This window comes from Microcaecilia unicolor, chromosome 7, assembly GCF_901765095.1.
Source record: "Microcaecilia unicolor chromosome 7, aMicUni1.1, whole genome shotgun sequence".
NCBI lineage: Eukaryota > Metazoa > Chordata > Amphibia > Gymnophiona > Siphonopidae > Microcaecilia > Microcaecilia unicolor.
The window spans coordinates 192,100,571-192,116,937 of record NC_044037.1 but is presented as its reverse complement, the minus strand read 5'-3'; the positions used below and the strand labels follow the sequence as shown (position 1 = coordinate 192,116,937).

Here is a 16,367-nt window from a genome sequence, read left to right as displayed (position 1 = left end):
TCCGGTGGTCCCTCAGATGCTGGCAAAAGAGTGGCAGGATTAAATGTAGCCACTGTTTCCAGGTGTATCCGTGGATTCTCACACAAGCTAGCTTGGTACTTAACCATGCGGTTATTTGTAAACCAGTGGTTGCCCTTATACTCCATGAGGGTGAGAACTGCATGGGGGACTTTAACAACCAGTTCTTGCCCCAAGGTCAACTTATCAGCTTCCTGGACCAGTAAGGCTGTTGCTGCAATGGCCCTCATACAGGCTGGCCATCCTTTAGCCACTCCATCCAGCTGTTTAGACAGGTATGCAACAGGCCTCTGCCAGGATCCCATCATCTGGGTCAGCACACCCAGAGCAACCCCCTGTCGCTCATGGACATACAATGAGAAAGGTTTCTCCACATCAGGAAGGCCTAACGCAGGGGCTTGGAGTAGGGCTTTCTTTATGGCAATGAAGGATTGTTGAGCAGTAGGTCCCCATTCAAATGGTTCCTTTTCACCCCCCTTTGTGGCTTGGTAAAGGGGTTTCGCCATCAATGCAAAATTTGGAATCCAAATTCTGCAGAATCCGGCTGCTCCCAGAAATTCCCTAACTTCTCTTCTGGACTTGGGTTGGGGAATTGCAGCAACTGCTTGCTTCCTACTGACATCCAGTCTCCGACTTCCCTGGGAAATGCAAAAGCCCAAATACTTCACTTCTGACTGACAGAGTTGGGCCTTTGAGCGTGAGACCTTATAGCCTGCATCCAAGAGTAGCTCCAGCAATTCTCTAGTAGCCTCAAAACACTCTTCCTGGGTCACTGCTGCAATCAGGAGGTCATCTACATACTGGAGTAAAACTCGCCTGGAAGGCTCAGATTTAAAAGTCTTAAGGTCTTGCCCTAGGGCAGTCCCAAAAATGGTGGGGGAGTTCTTGAACCCCTGTGGCAGGCGAGTCCATGTATACTGAAGCTTCCTTCCTGTTACTGGGTTTTCCCATTGAAAGGCAAAAAGCAATTGACTGGCGGGGGCCACCCGAATACAAAAGAAGGCATCTTTTAGGTCTAGTGTCGTGAAATGGGTAGCTCCAGAAGGTATCAATCCTAGCAGGACATATGGATTAGGCACTACAGGGTGTAATGAAATAGTGGATTTGTTAACCACTCGTAAGTCTTGGACTGGCCGGTAGTCCTCAGTCCCTGGCTTCTGAACTGGCAACAATGGCGTATTCCATGGAGACTGGCAAGGTCGAATAATTCCATGGGATAACAGACGATTCAGATGTGCTTGAATCCCTTCCAGAGCCTTTCTGGGAATTGGGTATTGACGAAGATGGATTGGCCGGGCACTTGGAAGTAAATCTACATGTACAGGAGGAATATTTCGGGCCAACCCTGGGGGATTATCTTCTGCCCATACCCCACTAACCTGAAAGCTGTCTGCCAGGAGTAGGTCAACTTGGCCCTGCGACTGATGCAGCCGCCATTCTTCCTCAAGGGGGCAGCAGAAACTCAATATACCCTTAGGGCTGGATGCTGGGGGCCGAAAGGAGACTGAAGTCTGGCCATCAGAGTCAAAGGAAATTTGGGCCCTAAGCTTGGACAGCAGGTCTCGACCTAACAAAGGGATTGGACAGTCTGGCATATACAGGAATTCATGAGTGACTATGTGTGAGCCCAATTGGCATCTACGGGTTGTCAGGAAGGGCCTCCGGTTCTGCACCCCCGTGGCACCCACCACTCGGACAGTTTTTCCAGACACAGGCGCTAATCGCTCCGTCACAACAGAATGTTCAGCTCCTGTATCAATCATGAATGGAATTGAGCGGCTCCCTATAGTTAACTTGACCATAGGTTCCTGGGAGCCCAGTTTGTAGGAACCCGGTCTGTCCTATTCATCCCATTCTGCCATCTCGGCTATCCCGATGATGTCAGATTCAGGAGGCTCATATCTTCCCTCTCGAACTCGGCCTCGGCTTCCTCGATCTCCTGGTCCCCTTCTCAGTCCCTGGCGCCTCTGGGGGCATTCATCTTTCCAGTGCCCTCTTTCCTTACAATAGGCACACTGATCCCTCTCCAATCTTGGTCTGGGATTCTCCCCCCTTGGCCGGGATTGATTGAAGGAATCTCGGGGCCTGGCTGGTGGTCCGGGGTCCCACTTTGGCTTCCCATTAGCTAGAGGTCGACCTCGGTTAAGGGTGGAATTAGTAATGGCTGCCGCTAAAAGGTCGGCCTTCTTCTGCATCTTCCGGTCAGCCTCTCGGCGCACCTCCTGATCTCTATTAATGAAAACCTTGGTTGCGATCTCAATTAGCTGGGTGGTATTCATCCCTGTGAATCCCTCCTGACGCTGCAACTTCTTCCGGATATCTGGCATACTCTGGGCCACCAATGCACTATTCACCATTCTCTGGTTTTCTTGGGCTTCAGGGTCAAATGGGGTGTATGTTCTGTAGGCTTCAATTAGTCGCTCTAGAAAGGCCCCAGGGGATTCAGTTGCCCCTTGGAGAATTTCAGAGACCTTTGCCAGATTAATGGGCCTCTTTATGCCTTTCCTCATACCTTCCAGTAAGTCCCGGCGATAGCCAGACAACAGTTCATAGTGCTGCCCATCATTTGGATCCCAAACTGGAGCTGCGCGAGGAAACCAAGCTCTAACCCACCCCTCTGGGTCCTGTGTCCCCCCGGGGACACGCTCTCGCGTGATGGCCTCAGCATTTTGCAAAATCTTCCGCCTCTCCTCAGTTGTGAAGAGGGTCAGGAGAAGTTGTTGACAATCAGTCCAGGTTGGGTTATGGGTGGCCATAATGCTAGTCACTAGGTCCACCACTGCCTGAGGCTTTTCAGTATAAGAGGGGTAATGCGTCTTTCAATTCAGGAGATCGGTGGTTGTGAAGGGTACATACTGGTAGGCCTGTGCCTGTATAACCTGACCCTGATTATTAGGATCCGGTCGAGTGGTAGTTACCTGACGAAGTGGCAGAACTCTCGAGGAGGTGGGAATGGAACCTGAGGTAGAGCTAGGAGCTACCCTCCTATCATGCTCAAAAGTAATTGCAGCGGGTCTAACCCATTCAGTGGAGGTAGGTTGAAATCCTGAGGGATGGGGAGGGGTACTCATAGACTGAGAGGTGGTCACAGGTGAGTCGGTCCATTGAAAGGGATGCCGGGCCCCTGATGAGTGGGTAGGGGTACTAGAGGGAGAGGCTGGGCTGTCAGGAGTTGAGGAGTCAGGGAGTGGAGCCCAAAGTGGGTCTTCGGAGGTTAACAGGAGAGGATGTGGCAGAGGAGGGTAGAGACTGGGTGAAAAGTCCAACCTAGGGTGTGGCAGGTTTTGCACAGTAGGGGAGGAACTATCCGGAGAAGCCTGTGCTGGAGAGGCTTGGGCTGGGCGGCGTGGATCTCTAGGGGTGGCACGGAACCCCAACAATGGGCCATAAGGTGGTGGCTCAAGGTCTGAGGGGTCATCAGAGAGTATGGGTTTCTCGGACAGGGTAGGGGCGGAAGCCACCGATTGGGTGGTAGGCTTCCTGGGGCTCTTTCCCTCTTCTAGTTTAGATTTTCTAATCTTTCTTTGAACTTGGCCTAACATGAATTTTACTGGGGATCCCATATAAGTTTTCAACCACGAGGGAGGGTCAGTCACAAGGCTGTCCCAGGAATCTATATAAGGGAGTTGTTCAGAATATTCTGGTTCTCCTACAACTATGCTGTAGACCTTCCGGATTACTTCAATATCTAAGCTGCCACTAGGGGGCCACCCCACTCCCATAGATGGCCACTCAACTTCACACAAGGTTCTTAGAGTACTTGAGCTTAAAGTCTGTCCATAGTCATTAATTAAAAATCCTTTTTTAAAATTCTTAAGCATACAATCTAGGGGGGTAGCAATTTGTCTAGATGATGTCCCACCCATAATGCTTACAGTTACAACACACAAAAGGGAGGGAGTTTTTGGATTTGCGGTAAGGGGTCCGCAGATCCGGAAACAAAAGGGTAGAACAAACAACAATCGCTTCCTTCTGTCGCTGGCCAATTGAACTCGCGTTAATTGAAAACGCAGCTATAAGAAGTCCGCACTCAGTTAATCATTCACGCATCACACATTCCATACAGAAAATCCCACCCAACAATTTCAAATTTCTCAGATACAGATAAGCTCAAGCGTTTTCGCTTCTAATCTCCTCTAGATTAGAAGGTACTAGGGCCTTCGCTGAGAGTTGATCAGGCTCTCCTTCCCTCAATTTTTGAGGGGGCTGGTTTACAACTTTCTAGCTAGAATTATAATACAGAATACAAAATACATACCCGGCGAATGTTCTCCAGTCAGTTGGGTGCTGGGATTAATGCAGGATTCATCCCACCGCTGCCACCAAGAATTGTTGCAGGAATTGAGATAGGAATTTGTGATACTTCAGGAGTCAGACAGCACACACCAGTATGAGAGAGTAATCTTCTTTATTTGCCAGCAAACAAAGCAGGACATCAGTTCTAGCTCTCTTCTCTTTCTCTCAGCTCTTTTGTGTCATGTGGCTTCTGTCTCAGCTGCTTCTCTTCTGCTGTCTCTCCTGTTGTCTTCCAGCTTTCTTCCTTTCTTCTGACGTAAACTGCTTCTGCTCTTACTTAAATACAGTTTCTATCCCCCTCCTAGCCTAGCCCCCCCTTACTCTCCAATTGGTTAAGGAATAGATTGGTCACTTTGCCTCAACCAATCATTACTTTTGAAATATCAGTTACATAGGTTTGGTATTCCTCAAACTGACCTCTAACCTGGGGCCCCTCAAGCCAGACAATATGGCACTAGAACTCTTATATTCTCATCATGATTGATTTCTCAGCTATAGCTTAAATTGCTTACTGGACTCTGGCATTCATTAAAGAGGTCAAAAGTCAGTCTTACTTAATAGCATACAGATATACTTTCAGGACTATTCCTACAGTTACCTATAATTAATCAAGACTTTTCCTGACCTTTTTCACCTATCAGCTCCATACACAGAACTTGCTAGGACCACAGAAAACTCAAAACACATGTTGGCCTCTTCACTGCAGTCTTTGCTTAGAAAATACAGCAGAGAGTAACATTAGATTTAAAAAGGTATTCTACATTTAACTACACAGAGTAAACATATTCTAAAATGAGCATCCTTATAAGACATATTCTAAATATCAAAAACTTGTAAATACTAATCTATTGCCTCTCTCTCTAAATAGTATTTTCTATCTTGTAAACTACAATATATCTGGCTCATGCCAGAGCTTACAAAGGCTGCTCAGCATGCCTAATAATATACAGATGTTGAGCTAGCTTTCATCATTCACCAGGGTGAAAGAAATTCCTGTCTCTGACCTTTCTAACCCAGCCCGGCAAACTAGACTTCTAGTAATCTGAACCAGCCTGCATTCCTTTACCTGCAGGACTGAAGAGAATTCAAACTTCAAGCTTTTAATATCATTTCTTATGTATATATAATTATGCCCATGGCTGCCTCAATATGAGACGTGCAGCAGAGTTCTGAACAGACTGAAGGGGGGATAGATGGCTAAGTGGGAGGCCGGTGAGAAGTAAGTTGCAGTAGTCCAGGCGAGAGGTAATGAGAGCGTGGACGAGAGTTCGGGTGGTGTGTTCAGAGAGGAAAGGGCGAATTTTGCCTATGTTAAAGAGGAAGAAGCGACAGGTCTTGGCTATCTGCTGGATATGCGCAGAGAAGGAGAGAGAGGAGTCAAAGATGACTCCGAGGTTGCGGGCAGATGAGACGGGGAGGATGAGGGTGTTATCAACTGAGATAGAAAGTGGAGGAAGTATGAGGCATGGTGAAGAGGAAATCTGCAAATAGGAGGGAAAGCTCATTCACAGAGGTGGATGATACCAGATGGCAATGAAAAAATGAACAGAGGAAATAGAATAACAAAGCACTAATACTTCAGGGTAACATAGGGAAGAGGAAGGTTTTGAACACACAGGAAGAATGGGGGGAGAGACCAAGGCAATGCCACATCCACACCTGAGCTAAGGGTATGTATAAGAAACATGCAACCAGGAGGGCATGCATCAACCACAGGAGCTGTCTCTCCTGGATGAAGTCAAGTTTCAGTAAGGCATAAGGATAAAGGAAGAAATAATGTCAGAAATTAAGAGGCTGATTTTCAGATGCAGGAGTTAGACCGTCTAACTCCCATAGTCAGTGCTGAGCCCAGATTTTAAATGCCGGGCTGTTTCTTGTGACCGGCATTGAATATCTGGCTTTGGCCAGTTTCAAGATAACTGGTTAAGCTGATATTCAGACTTAGTTGGTTTTCTTGAAACTGGCCAAAGATATTCTATGGTTTCACACGGCCAAATATGGCTGCCAAACTCGCTTTAAAAATTGGCAGATAGCCAGTTATATTGCGTGATATAACCTGCTAGCTGCTAATTGGGGATATTCAGCAGGAGATAGTCAGTTATCCCCCTCCTGGATATTGTCAGATAGCCAGTTAAGCGCTATTTAACTGGCCAGCAGCCATTCTGGCTGGATAAAAAGTGCTGAATATCGGGGGGGGGGGGGGGGGGTAAAAGTGATTTAGATCTCTTAGATCGAGAGTTGAGAGGGCCAACTCTAAGCTGGAAAGAAGAAGGAGAAAAGGCCAAAGAACTGACAACTGAAATTTGAACAAAGCTACGAGGAAGGTGAGAAGAGTTAACAATGGTCTGTGGCCCCATCAAGTGAAGCAGCCAGATGCAGATGGCATAAGTGAATCAACCAGAGAAGAAAAGCAAACTGAGGTAAAAAAGAAGCTAGCAAAAAAGACAGCTGCCAGTAACATGAAGAGTAACAGATTAAGTCCCAGATGTCACCCAACACAAACAATTTGAGTTACTCACGATTAAATATAACAATGGAAGTGATGTCACCCTAGGGATCAAGAGGCAATCACAAGCAGGAAGCCAACATGTGGTATCAATCACAGGTACAAAATCAGCAGAGGAAGAACAGAGCATCTAGTAAAGTCAGGCTCACAGTGAGACAGGTTACAATCCAATCAATGTACAATATTTAAACTTAATTTGAACACTTTTATTCAATTCTCATTATTCTCTCAAGAAAAATGAAAGGCCATACAGTGCCCAAAAAGACTATAATATGTAAATCTTACATTTTACCATGACCATGTAGACATCAATGGTACATATGGGAGGCTGAGGCAGTCGTTCTCCTTTCTCAAGCAGATCTGGAATTTCTCGAGTCGGTATTCCATCATAAGGCTTTCCACCAAATGTCATCAGTTCCCAGATGGTGACTCCTGTAGGCAACACAAGATTTTTGTTATTGTGAGATACACCAGTGATTAAAGCTTTGCGCTGGAGGCACAGAGCAAGGAATTATACTGAAGAGATTTTTATGCTAAATGAGAAAATGGTAAAGTACACAGATAGACTTTTGTGATGTAGTGTGTGCCATAACATTGTGGTATTTACTACAGTGTTAAGAAAGACATTTATACTTCCTCTTTCATTCAATTCACATATTCATTAAATAAGACCAATTAAGACTTTGTAGTGCCAAACCAGCAGCATCAAAAATTAACAATACATTATTACATTCTTAGATAAGTCTCCCATTTAGCTTCATAATGTTTAAAACCTTGTCCCCAACTTCACCATCCCAACATTTCAAAAATTTTCTCTTCTCCCACATTTCACAACCACATTCAGCCACTCGGTCAGCTGCAATATAATCATTGTGTAGACAATGGGCTACACAAACCCACACAGCCTGAGGTAATGCAAGATTCTGCTATCCCACACCAACCCAAGGTAATCCCTGGTGGTGATTCTAATGAGACTAGCCCCTAAAATAATTAATTTATGCAAACTTTTCTGTATCAACAAAAGCCAATTTATGGGAAACTATCAGGCTTATTTTCAAAAGAGAAGGACGCCCATCTTTCGACACAAATCGGAAGATGGGCGTCCTTCTCTCAGGGTTGCCCAAATCGGCATAATCGAAAGCCGATTTTGGCCGTCCCCAACTGCTTTCCATCGCGGGGATGACCAAAGTTCCCGTGGGCGTGTCAAAGGCGTAGCGAAGGTGGGACTTGGGCGTGCTTAACACATGGGCGTCCTTGGCCGATAATGGAAAAAAGAAGGGTGTCCCTGACAAACACTTGGACGACTTTACTTGGTCCATTTTTTCTTGCGACCAAGACTCAAAAAGGTGACCGAACTGACCAGATGACCACCATAGGGAATCAGGGATGACCTCCCCCTTACTCCCACAGTGGTCAGTAACCCCCTCCCACCCTAAAAAAACTTTAAAAATATTTTTTGCCAGCCTCAAATGTCATACCCAGCTCCATGACAGCAGTATGCAGATTCCTGGAGCAGTTTTAGTCAGTACTGCAGTGCACTTCAGGCAGGCGGACCCAGGCCCATCCCCCCCTACCTGTTACACTTGTGGTGGTAAATGTGAGCCCTCCAAAACCCACCACAAACCCACTGTACCCACATGTAGATGCCCCCATTCACCCCTTAGGGCTATGGTAGTGTTGTACAGTTGTGGGGAGTGGGTTTTGGGGGGGCTCAGCACACAAGGTAAGGGAGCTATGTACCTGGGAGCAACTTATGAAGTCCACTGCAGTGCCCCTGAGGGTGCCTGGTTGGTATCTTGGAATGTGAGGGGGACCAGTGCACTTTGATTTGCTGGCTCCTCCCATGACCAAATGGCTTGGACTTGGTCGTTTCTGAGATGGGCGTCCTTGATTTCCATTATCGCCGAAAACCGGGGACGACCATCTCTAAGGTCGACCTAAATGTTGAGATTTGGGCGTCCCCGACCGTATTATCAAAACAAAACTTGGACGCCCATCTTGTTTCGATAATATGGGTTTCCCCGCCCCTTTGCGAGGATGTCCTGCCAGGACGCCCTCAGGAAAACTTGGGCGCCCCGTTTGATTCTGCCCTTCTATAGCTCTCAAAAATCTCCACCTATAGCTATGACTCGGCCACCACATCCCTACAAATCCCCTCCCTGTAAAAAAAAATTCCTACACTTAAAGGGCAGAGATGGTGGATTAAACTTCCACTCCACAACTCAAATTCTAGCAAAATGTTCGCCAACATTATATGCCTTCTGTACAAAAGTGTGCTTCCCAGTGATTAGTGCTCAGAACATACCTAATGCCTATCACCATACCCTGACACTGAAAATAATTGCTCACCTCTCCCTGTTGCTAAGGGGTTTCAGCCTGATTAAGATGCCCTTGGGTAAATCCAAGGGGCTATTCACATTTCTATTGCTGGTTAGTGATTAACAATTAACACTAGAAATTACACCGTAAATGAAAATGTTGTCTTTAAATTCTCAAAGAAGTATGGTATTATTTCTGATGATTTCAAATGGTTTAAATTCTGGTTATCACAATATGTACAATGATAATGAAGGCAAAATATAAGAAAATATTGTAATGTCCTAAATACACACTTCATCCTCCACCAATTCCAATATTAATTGTGTTTAAATTTATTTTATTATTTTTCAATCCAACAGAAGTTGGAAAGAAATATACAAAAGGTGTGAAACTTGGTATACAGGAGAAACCAGTGAAAAGATACATCTAGGGGTCTTTTACTAAAGCTTAGCTCGAGTCATCTGCAGCAGGGCCCATTTTATTCCTATGGGCCCTGCTGCAGATAACTCAAGCTAAGCTTTAGTAAAAGACCCCCCTAGTTTGAAAACAGGCCAGATCAGGCTGAGAAATCCAGAAAAATAAGCACCCATCCCCCCCATACACAAAATACCCTAATGCATTTCTCTAAGAGAATGTGTTTCAGTTTCTTTAGTACAGAAACTTAAATATAGTGAGAAGTAAATGTTAGAGAATTTCTCCTTTCAAACTGCTTCTCCCTATAGGGTCTTGTACTAAGGCGCACTGGCGTTTTTAGCGTGTGCTAAAAATAGGCGCACATTAAACGCTAAAGATGCCAATGTAATCCTATGGGTATCTTTAGCTTTTAGCGCGTGCCTATTTTTAATGCGTGCTAAAAATGCCCCCTATATTCTTATTTATTTATTGGTGCTTATATCCCACATAATCTAAATGTTAATTATTCAGTTCTATGTGGGTTACAATAATTAAAGATTAGACATGCATACAATATGTTTTACAAGTATGAAGAAAACAGTGAGATTTTGAAAAGAGCAAACAAATAAAGATATAACATTTGCTGTTTAGTTTATTCTCTAGCAATGCAAAAATTTGTTAAAATTTGCAAAATATTAGATAGTTGGTAATCCTTTCTCCTGATCTGGCCAATGTTACATTTCTGGTCTGCATGTGTCCTTGAAACTAATATGAGCACACTTAATTTTTTTTTCTAAATATATATTGAAGAACAGTTGAATTTAAATCAGTTACATTAACAAACACTCTGTGGATGTATATTGTGTGTGATTGAAAGTTTTCCCAGAGTAAATTAAGAAGAATTTGCCTCTCATTTTGGGTTATTAATATTACATTATGGCACTGAACTAGCATTGTCCATCACAACTTTGTTCACTCTGGAATGACTGACTACAAACTTAAAAGATTGAGGGAGCAATTGGCAATATCAACAAGAAAAAGGAGAAAATTAAGTTTTATCTGTAGAGATTGAAACAATTGATTATTGTGTAATGTGGGGTATAAATGACTAAATAAAATAAATAAATAAATTATTCATACTACTAAATTTTGCTCAAGTGAAGGGACCAATATCTTTGGAACTGAAGTTTTGGTACACTGGAAAATAGTTCTCACTATAAGAATTTGAGATTTGTGAAATGTTCACTATAGTAAAGTTACTGCTCCTGCTGAAATGTTAAATACTGCTGTAATATTTTGGCTAGAGACAGAATTTTAAGTTTTTTATATGCACATAAAACTAAAGATCTTTCAGTGGAAACACAGCACATTAGGAAAGTTTATACTCAAGGGCAGGGCTCTTGTCCTAAGCTTGAGTTTAAGGGGCCCTTTTACAAAGGCACGCTGCAAAATGGCTTGCGGTAGTGTAGACGCATGTTTTGGGCGCACCTGTAAAAAAATGCCTTTTAAAAACTTTTCCTGAAAATGAACGTGCAGCAAAATTAAAATTACTGCGCATCTATTTTGGGTCTGAGACCATACCGCCAGTCATTGACCTAGCGGTAAGGTCTAACCGGGTATCCAGGCGGTAATGGTCTACACGTGTAAAATGCCAATTACCGCCTGTGTATCAGAAAATAAAAATATTTTCTGGTGTGAGTAGCAGACGCGCGTCAAAAATGAAATTACTGTTACGTCTGTGCTTTCCTCGCCCTCTGGTGGCTGGAATGGGTGGCTGCTATGGACCATCACCCGTTCCAGATTTCAAGCCAGTCCGGTCCGGATCTTCCGGGCTGCCAGACTTGCTTGCTTGGATTGAACCTACACAGCCACCGTAGCTACCTGGTGATTGCTGCAGCTGAGTCTCACCGGTTGCTGGGCTTATTAGCCATTTTGAAACTCTCTGGCTTTGCCTTTGCATTGCGTCTTAGGCCCTGGTATGTGGGTGCTTGTGCACTTCTGCCTGAGAGACTTTGTCTGGACCTGATTCTGTTTTTGCTGGTTTCCTGCCTTTTGAACCTTTGCCGGAACCTGGACTTTGCTTTACTTGCCGCCTACTACTACTACTACTACTACTACTACTATTTAGCATTTCTATAGCGCTACAAGGTGTACGCAGCGCTGCACAAACATAGAAGAAAGACAGTCACTGCTCAAAGAGCTTACAATCTAATAGACAAAAAATAAATAAAGTAAGCAAATCAAATCAATTAATGTGAACGGGAAGGAAGAGAGGAGGGTAGGTGGTTACGAGAGGTGGAGGCGAGTGGTTACAAGTGGTTACGAGTCAAAAGCAATGTTAAAGAGGTGGGCTTTCAGTCTAGATTTAAAGGTGGCCAAGGATGGGGCAAGACGTAGGGGCTCAGGAAGTTTATTCCAGGCGTAGGGTGCAGCGAGACAGAAGGCGCAAAGTCTGGAGTTGGCAGTAGTGGAGAAGGGAACAGATAAGAAGATTTATCCATGGAGCGGAGTGCACGGGAAGGGGTGTAGGGAAGGACGAGTGTGGAGAGATACTGGGGAGCAGCAAAGTGAGTACATTTATAGGTTAGTAGAAGAAGTTTGAACAGGATGCGAAAACGGATAGGGAGCCAGTGAAGGGTCTTGAGGAGAGGGGTAGTATGAGTAAAGCGACCTTGGCGGAAGATGAGATGGGCAGCAGAGTTTTGAACTGACAGGAGAGGGGAGAGGTGACTAAGTGGGAGGCCAGCAAGAAGCAGATTGCAGTAGTCTAAACGAGAGGTGACAAGGGTGTGGATGAGGGTTTTGGTAGAGTGCTCGGAAAGAAAGGGGCGGATTTTACGGATGTTGTAAAGAAAGAAACGACAGGTCTTGGCAATCTGCTGGATATGAGCAGAGAAGGAGAGAGAAGAGTCAAAGATGACCCCAAGGTTTCGAGCTGAGGAGACAGGGAGAATGAGAGAGCCATCAACAGAAATAGAAAACGGGGGGAGCGGGGAGGTGGGTTTGGGGGGGGGGGGGAAATGAGAAGCTGCCTGCCTTTTGACCCTTGCCTGGACCTGGACTTTGCTTTGCTTGCCGCCTGCCTTTTGAACCTTTGCCTGGACCTGTCTTCTGCTTGCTGGCTGTCTGCCTAGAGACCTAGCCTGGATTTGCCGGTACGTCTGTTCTGCCTTGCTTCTGGTGTGGGGTGGTTTTGCCTGCCACTGCCGCTCCTCGGCAGTAGCCCAAGGGCTCACAAACCTATTTCCAGCTTTGTAAATGTGACAGAATGCAAAGGCCATGAGCTCGGCAGGATCACCCTACTCACTGGGTTTCCAGCCCATGACTTTTTCCCCTGTTGGCAATCTGGATCTCTGCCCGAATTCTGTGCCTAGTGCCAGTTCGGAGTCCTGTCTCGACCCAGTTTCTGACCTTTATTTTTGGATAGTGCTCCAGGAATACCGTGATAAACTTTTGTCTGAGCTGCAGCTGAGAGAAGGCGTGTCGGCTTGCTAGGGGTCCTTAATTACCCAGTTTCTGCTATTGATCCTTCCATCACGCTCCATGAGTACCACCACAGACTTCTCTCTGATTACACCCTGTGGTATACTCCTGAAACTGACGCTGAAAGACAGTGTCAGGCTCGCCTGCTGCCTCTGTGGAGCCCTGGTGCAGTTCCTAAATTCATGCTGAGTTCCATTTCCAGCCAAGACGCTGAGTTCCCGCTGAGCTCCAGTTCCAGTCAAGCTGCTGAGTCCGTGCTGAGTTCCAGCCAAGCTTCGGAGCCTGCCTTGAGTTCCAGCCAAGATGTTCCTGAGCCTGCACTGAGTTCCAGCCCAGTGCATGAGCCTGCACTGAGTTTCAGCCCAGTGCCTGAGCCTGCTCTGAGTTCCAGCCAAGCGCTGGAGTCTGTTTTGAGTTCCAGTCCAGAGGATGCTGTGTCCGCTATGAGTTCAAGTTCCAGCCAAGCTGTGCCTGAGTCTGCTTCGAGGTCCAGTCCTGAGAGCCGTCCGAGGGCCGGCTCTGATGCCAGTCTTGACTCTGGTTCAAGCTCCAGCCAAGCAACCCCTGGTCAGGTTTTGAGGCCCCTCCGTAGATTCCACCATTGCTACCCGTGGAGACCTGAATTCCCCATGGAGGTGGAGGGGGGGGGGGTCTTGAGGAGGAGGTACTGTTACGCCTGTGCTTTCCTCGCCCTCTGGTGGCCAGAATGGGTGGCTGCTATGGACCATCACCCGTTCCAGATTTCGGGCCAGTCCGGTCCGGATCTTCCGGGCTGCCAGACTTGCTTGCATGGATTGAACCTACATAGTCACCGTAGCTACCTGGTGATTGCTGCAGCTGAGTCTCACCGGTTGCTGGGCTTATTAGCCATTTTGAAACTCTCTGGCTTTGCCTTTGCATTGCGTCTTAGGCCCTGGTATGTGGGTGCTTGTGCACTTCTGCTTGAGAGACTTTGTCTGGACCTGATTCTGTTTTTGCTGGTTTCCTGCCTTTTGAACCTTTGCCGGAACCTGGACTTTGCTTTGCTTGCCGCCTGCCTTTTGACCCTTGCCTGGACCTGGACTTTGCTTTGCTTGCCGCCTGCCTTTTGAACCTTTGCCTGGACCTGTCTTCTGCTTGCTGGCTGTCTGCCTAGAGACCTAGCCTGGATTTGCCGGTATGTCTGTTCTGCCTTGCTTCTGGTGTGGGGTGGTTTTGCCTGCCACTGCCGCTCCTTGGCAGTAGCCAAAGGGCTCACAAACCTGTTTCCAGCTTTGTAAACGTGACAATTACCACAAGGGCCACACGGTAGCATGGTGGTAACTCAAAATTGACGCGCGTTGGGTGCACGTAGGCACCTACGCGGCTTAGTGAAAGGGCCCTTAAATATCCTAGGAAGGGCTTTGTTAGATTTCAGAACATGATTATATATTTTTGGATCCAGAACATACAACAGCAAGAACAGATTTGGAATAGGTTACTGAGACTTAATGAAGTTTATATGGTAGGGTTGGTGACTTGTCACGCATTTTTAACATCTGTAGTCTCTCCCCACTTTATGAAACTAGAAGTAGTATATTTCCTTTTTGATTGTTGTTTTCAGAGACAGAATGTACCTTTTCCAGATGTCAGTTGAGTCTCTGTACTCTTAACCCCTTGTTACTAAGTCGTGCAAGCGGCTAGCAGCTGTCATGCGCTAATGCCGACACAGCAGCCACTATCATGGCCTAGTAAACAGGTGGTTAATCTATTAAATTTTAAACAACAAAGAAAAGAAAGGGACAGAACAAGCATTTGCATGTTGAAAATTCACTCAGACAAGAGACCAAATACAGTAACATGCAGTATACATAGAATATACTATACAAGGATACAGCAGCTGGCATAGAAAACCAGTTCTACTTGCCTCTAACCAACCATTAATGCCCAATTCCAGTACATCAGACAGATATTTAGCCTGCTCTGGGGTGGAGGACCCCAAAACAATAATGCTTGCACATATCACATGACCCAAAACATAGTTTCCTTCCAATTCAGTATAAATTGTCAAAGGAAATCCCACGAAGTAAAGGTTTTATTCTCACCCATCATTTTTCTATTAGCTTCTTTCGTTCCTTATATCCCGTTTCTGCTGCCTCAAGTAATGACATTCACCAGCTCCGCGGTACTAACGCACTCCAATTTTCAGCACCATGCAGTTCCCACTCTCAAAACAAATTGTGCGGTTATAATAACCACACCTTGCAAATTATCCCATCTTTGAAAACTAACCCCCTATAATGCTCCAATATCAAAATCTATCTACCCACAATTGCCCCGAAACCCACCCAGGAGAACTGCTCCATCACCCCACAAACTGTACTAACTCCCCAGACTATATTTCACAACAGCCCTACCACCTCACAAATTGCTCCATCTCCAAAAATAACCCCCTACAACTCCCCCGACATTTTGCAAACTGCCACACTTCCAAACACTATCCCCTACAAATACCTCCACCATCCCACAAACCGCCCCACCTCCAAAACTTACTTCCTAGAACTAAGACCAATTTGTGCTGATAGTTGCTTGTTAACATCCAGTTAACAGCTCTGATTAGCTAGTTAACCAATTAAGTTACATGCATTGTTGTAGAATACGCTTCCATTTCTGTGTGGAAATTAAAGAGCAATATATAGAATTTGGGGGTTTGTGTCCATGATAGAAAAACATAGTAGATCTAGTCCTATACTGTATGTGACATCAAAGAACAATATTAATATTACAATATTAATTTGCATTTTACAATATATCTTCATTTTGTTTGATTATCATATTTTTTGTACTCACATAGCTAAAATAAGACAGCATGCTATCTCTGTGTTATAGCAAAATCACATCTTGGTTTATATTCTTTTCTATTTTTAGTAGGACCGATAACAAAGAACAGAAGCTTTCTTACAGTTGACTAGCATTTTCATTGAAAACTATAATTACTACTTTTACTGACACCACTGGATTACACAGATTACTTTAAGCCTTAGTGTAATCTGTGGCACCCCACAGCTGTGCCAAACCTGCTCCGCCAATAAAACTGGAATGTTTTGGAATGCTAGCACAGTATCTGCGTTTTAGTTACGCTCCACTACCTGATACTCATTGTACTGTTGAAAATACAGAATGGATCATGATGCGATTGCAATTCTAAAGCGATTACAAAAATCAGACACTCTGATTTGTCAGATGGTACTATATTATTCTATCAAAGTTTATGCCATTCCTATGAGCTGAAGGCAATAGACCTTTGTCCTTTTGCTTCAGTTGAGGTAATTGTTGAAATCTCTTAATGCGTACCCTGTCATATATAATTGCATATGTAAAATACAGTTAATTT

The 16,367-nt window shown here is 45.1% G+C and overlaps 1 protein-coding gene across 1 annotated transcript in view; it reads right to left on the bottom strand.

Moving 5' to 3' along the window:
* Window positions 1-16,367, bottom strand: part of ERBB4 (erb-b2 receptor tyrosine kinase 4) — a 1,861,028-nt gene that overhangs the window by 101,090 nt on the left and 1,743,571 nt on the right. Inside the window, exon 23 of the mRNA XM_030209189.1 lies at window positions 7,106-7,252. Coding sequence (XP_030065049.1) covers window positions 7,106-7,252 — 147 coding nt within the window. The remainder of the gene's footprint in view (window positions 1-7,105; window positions 7,253-16,367) is intronic.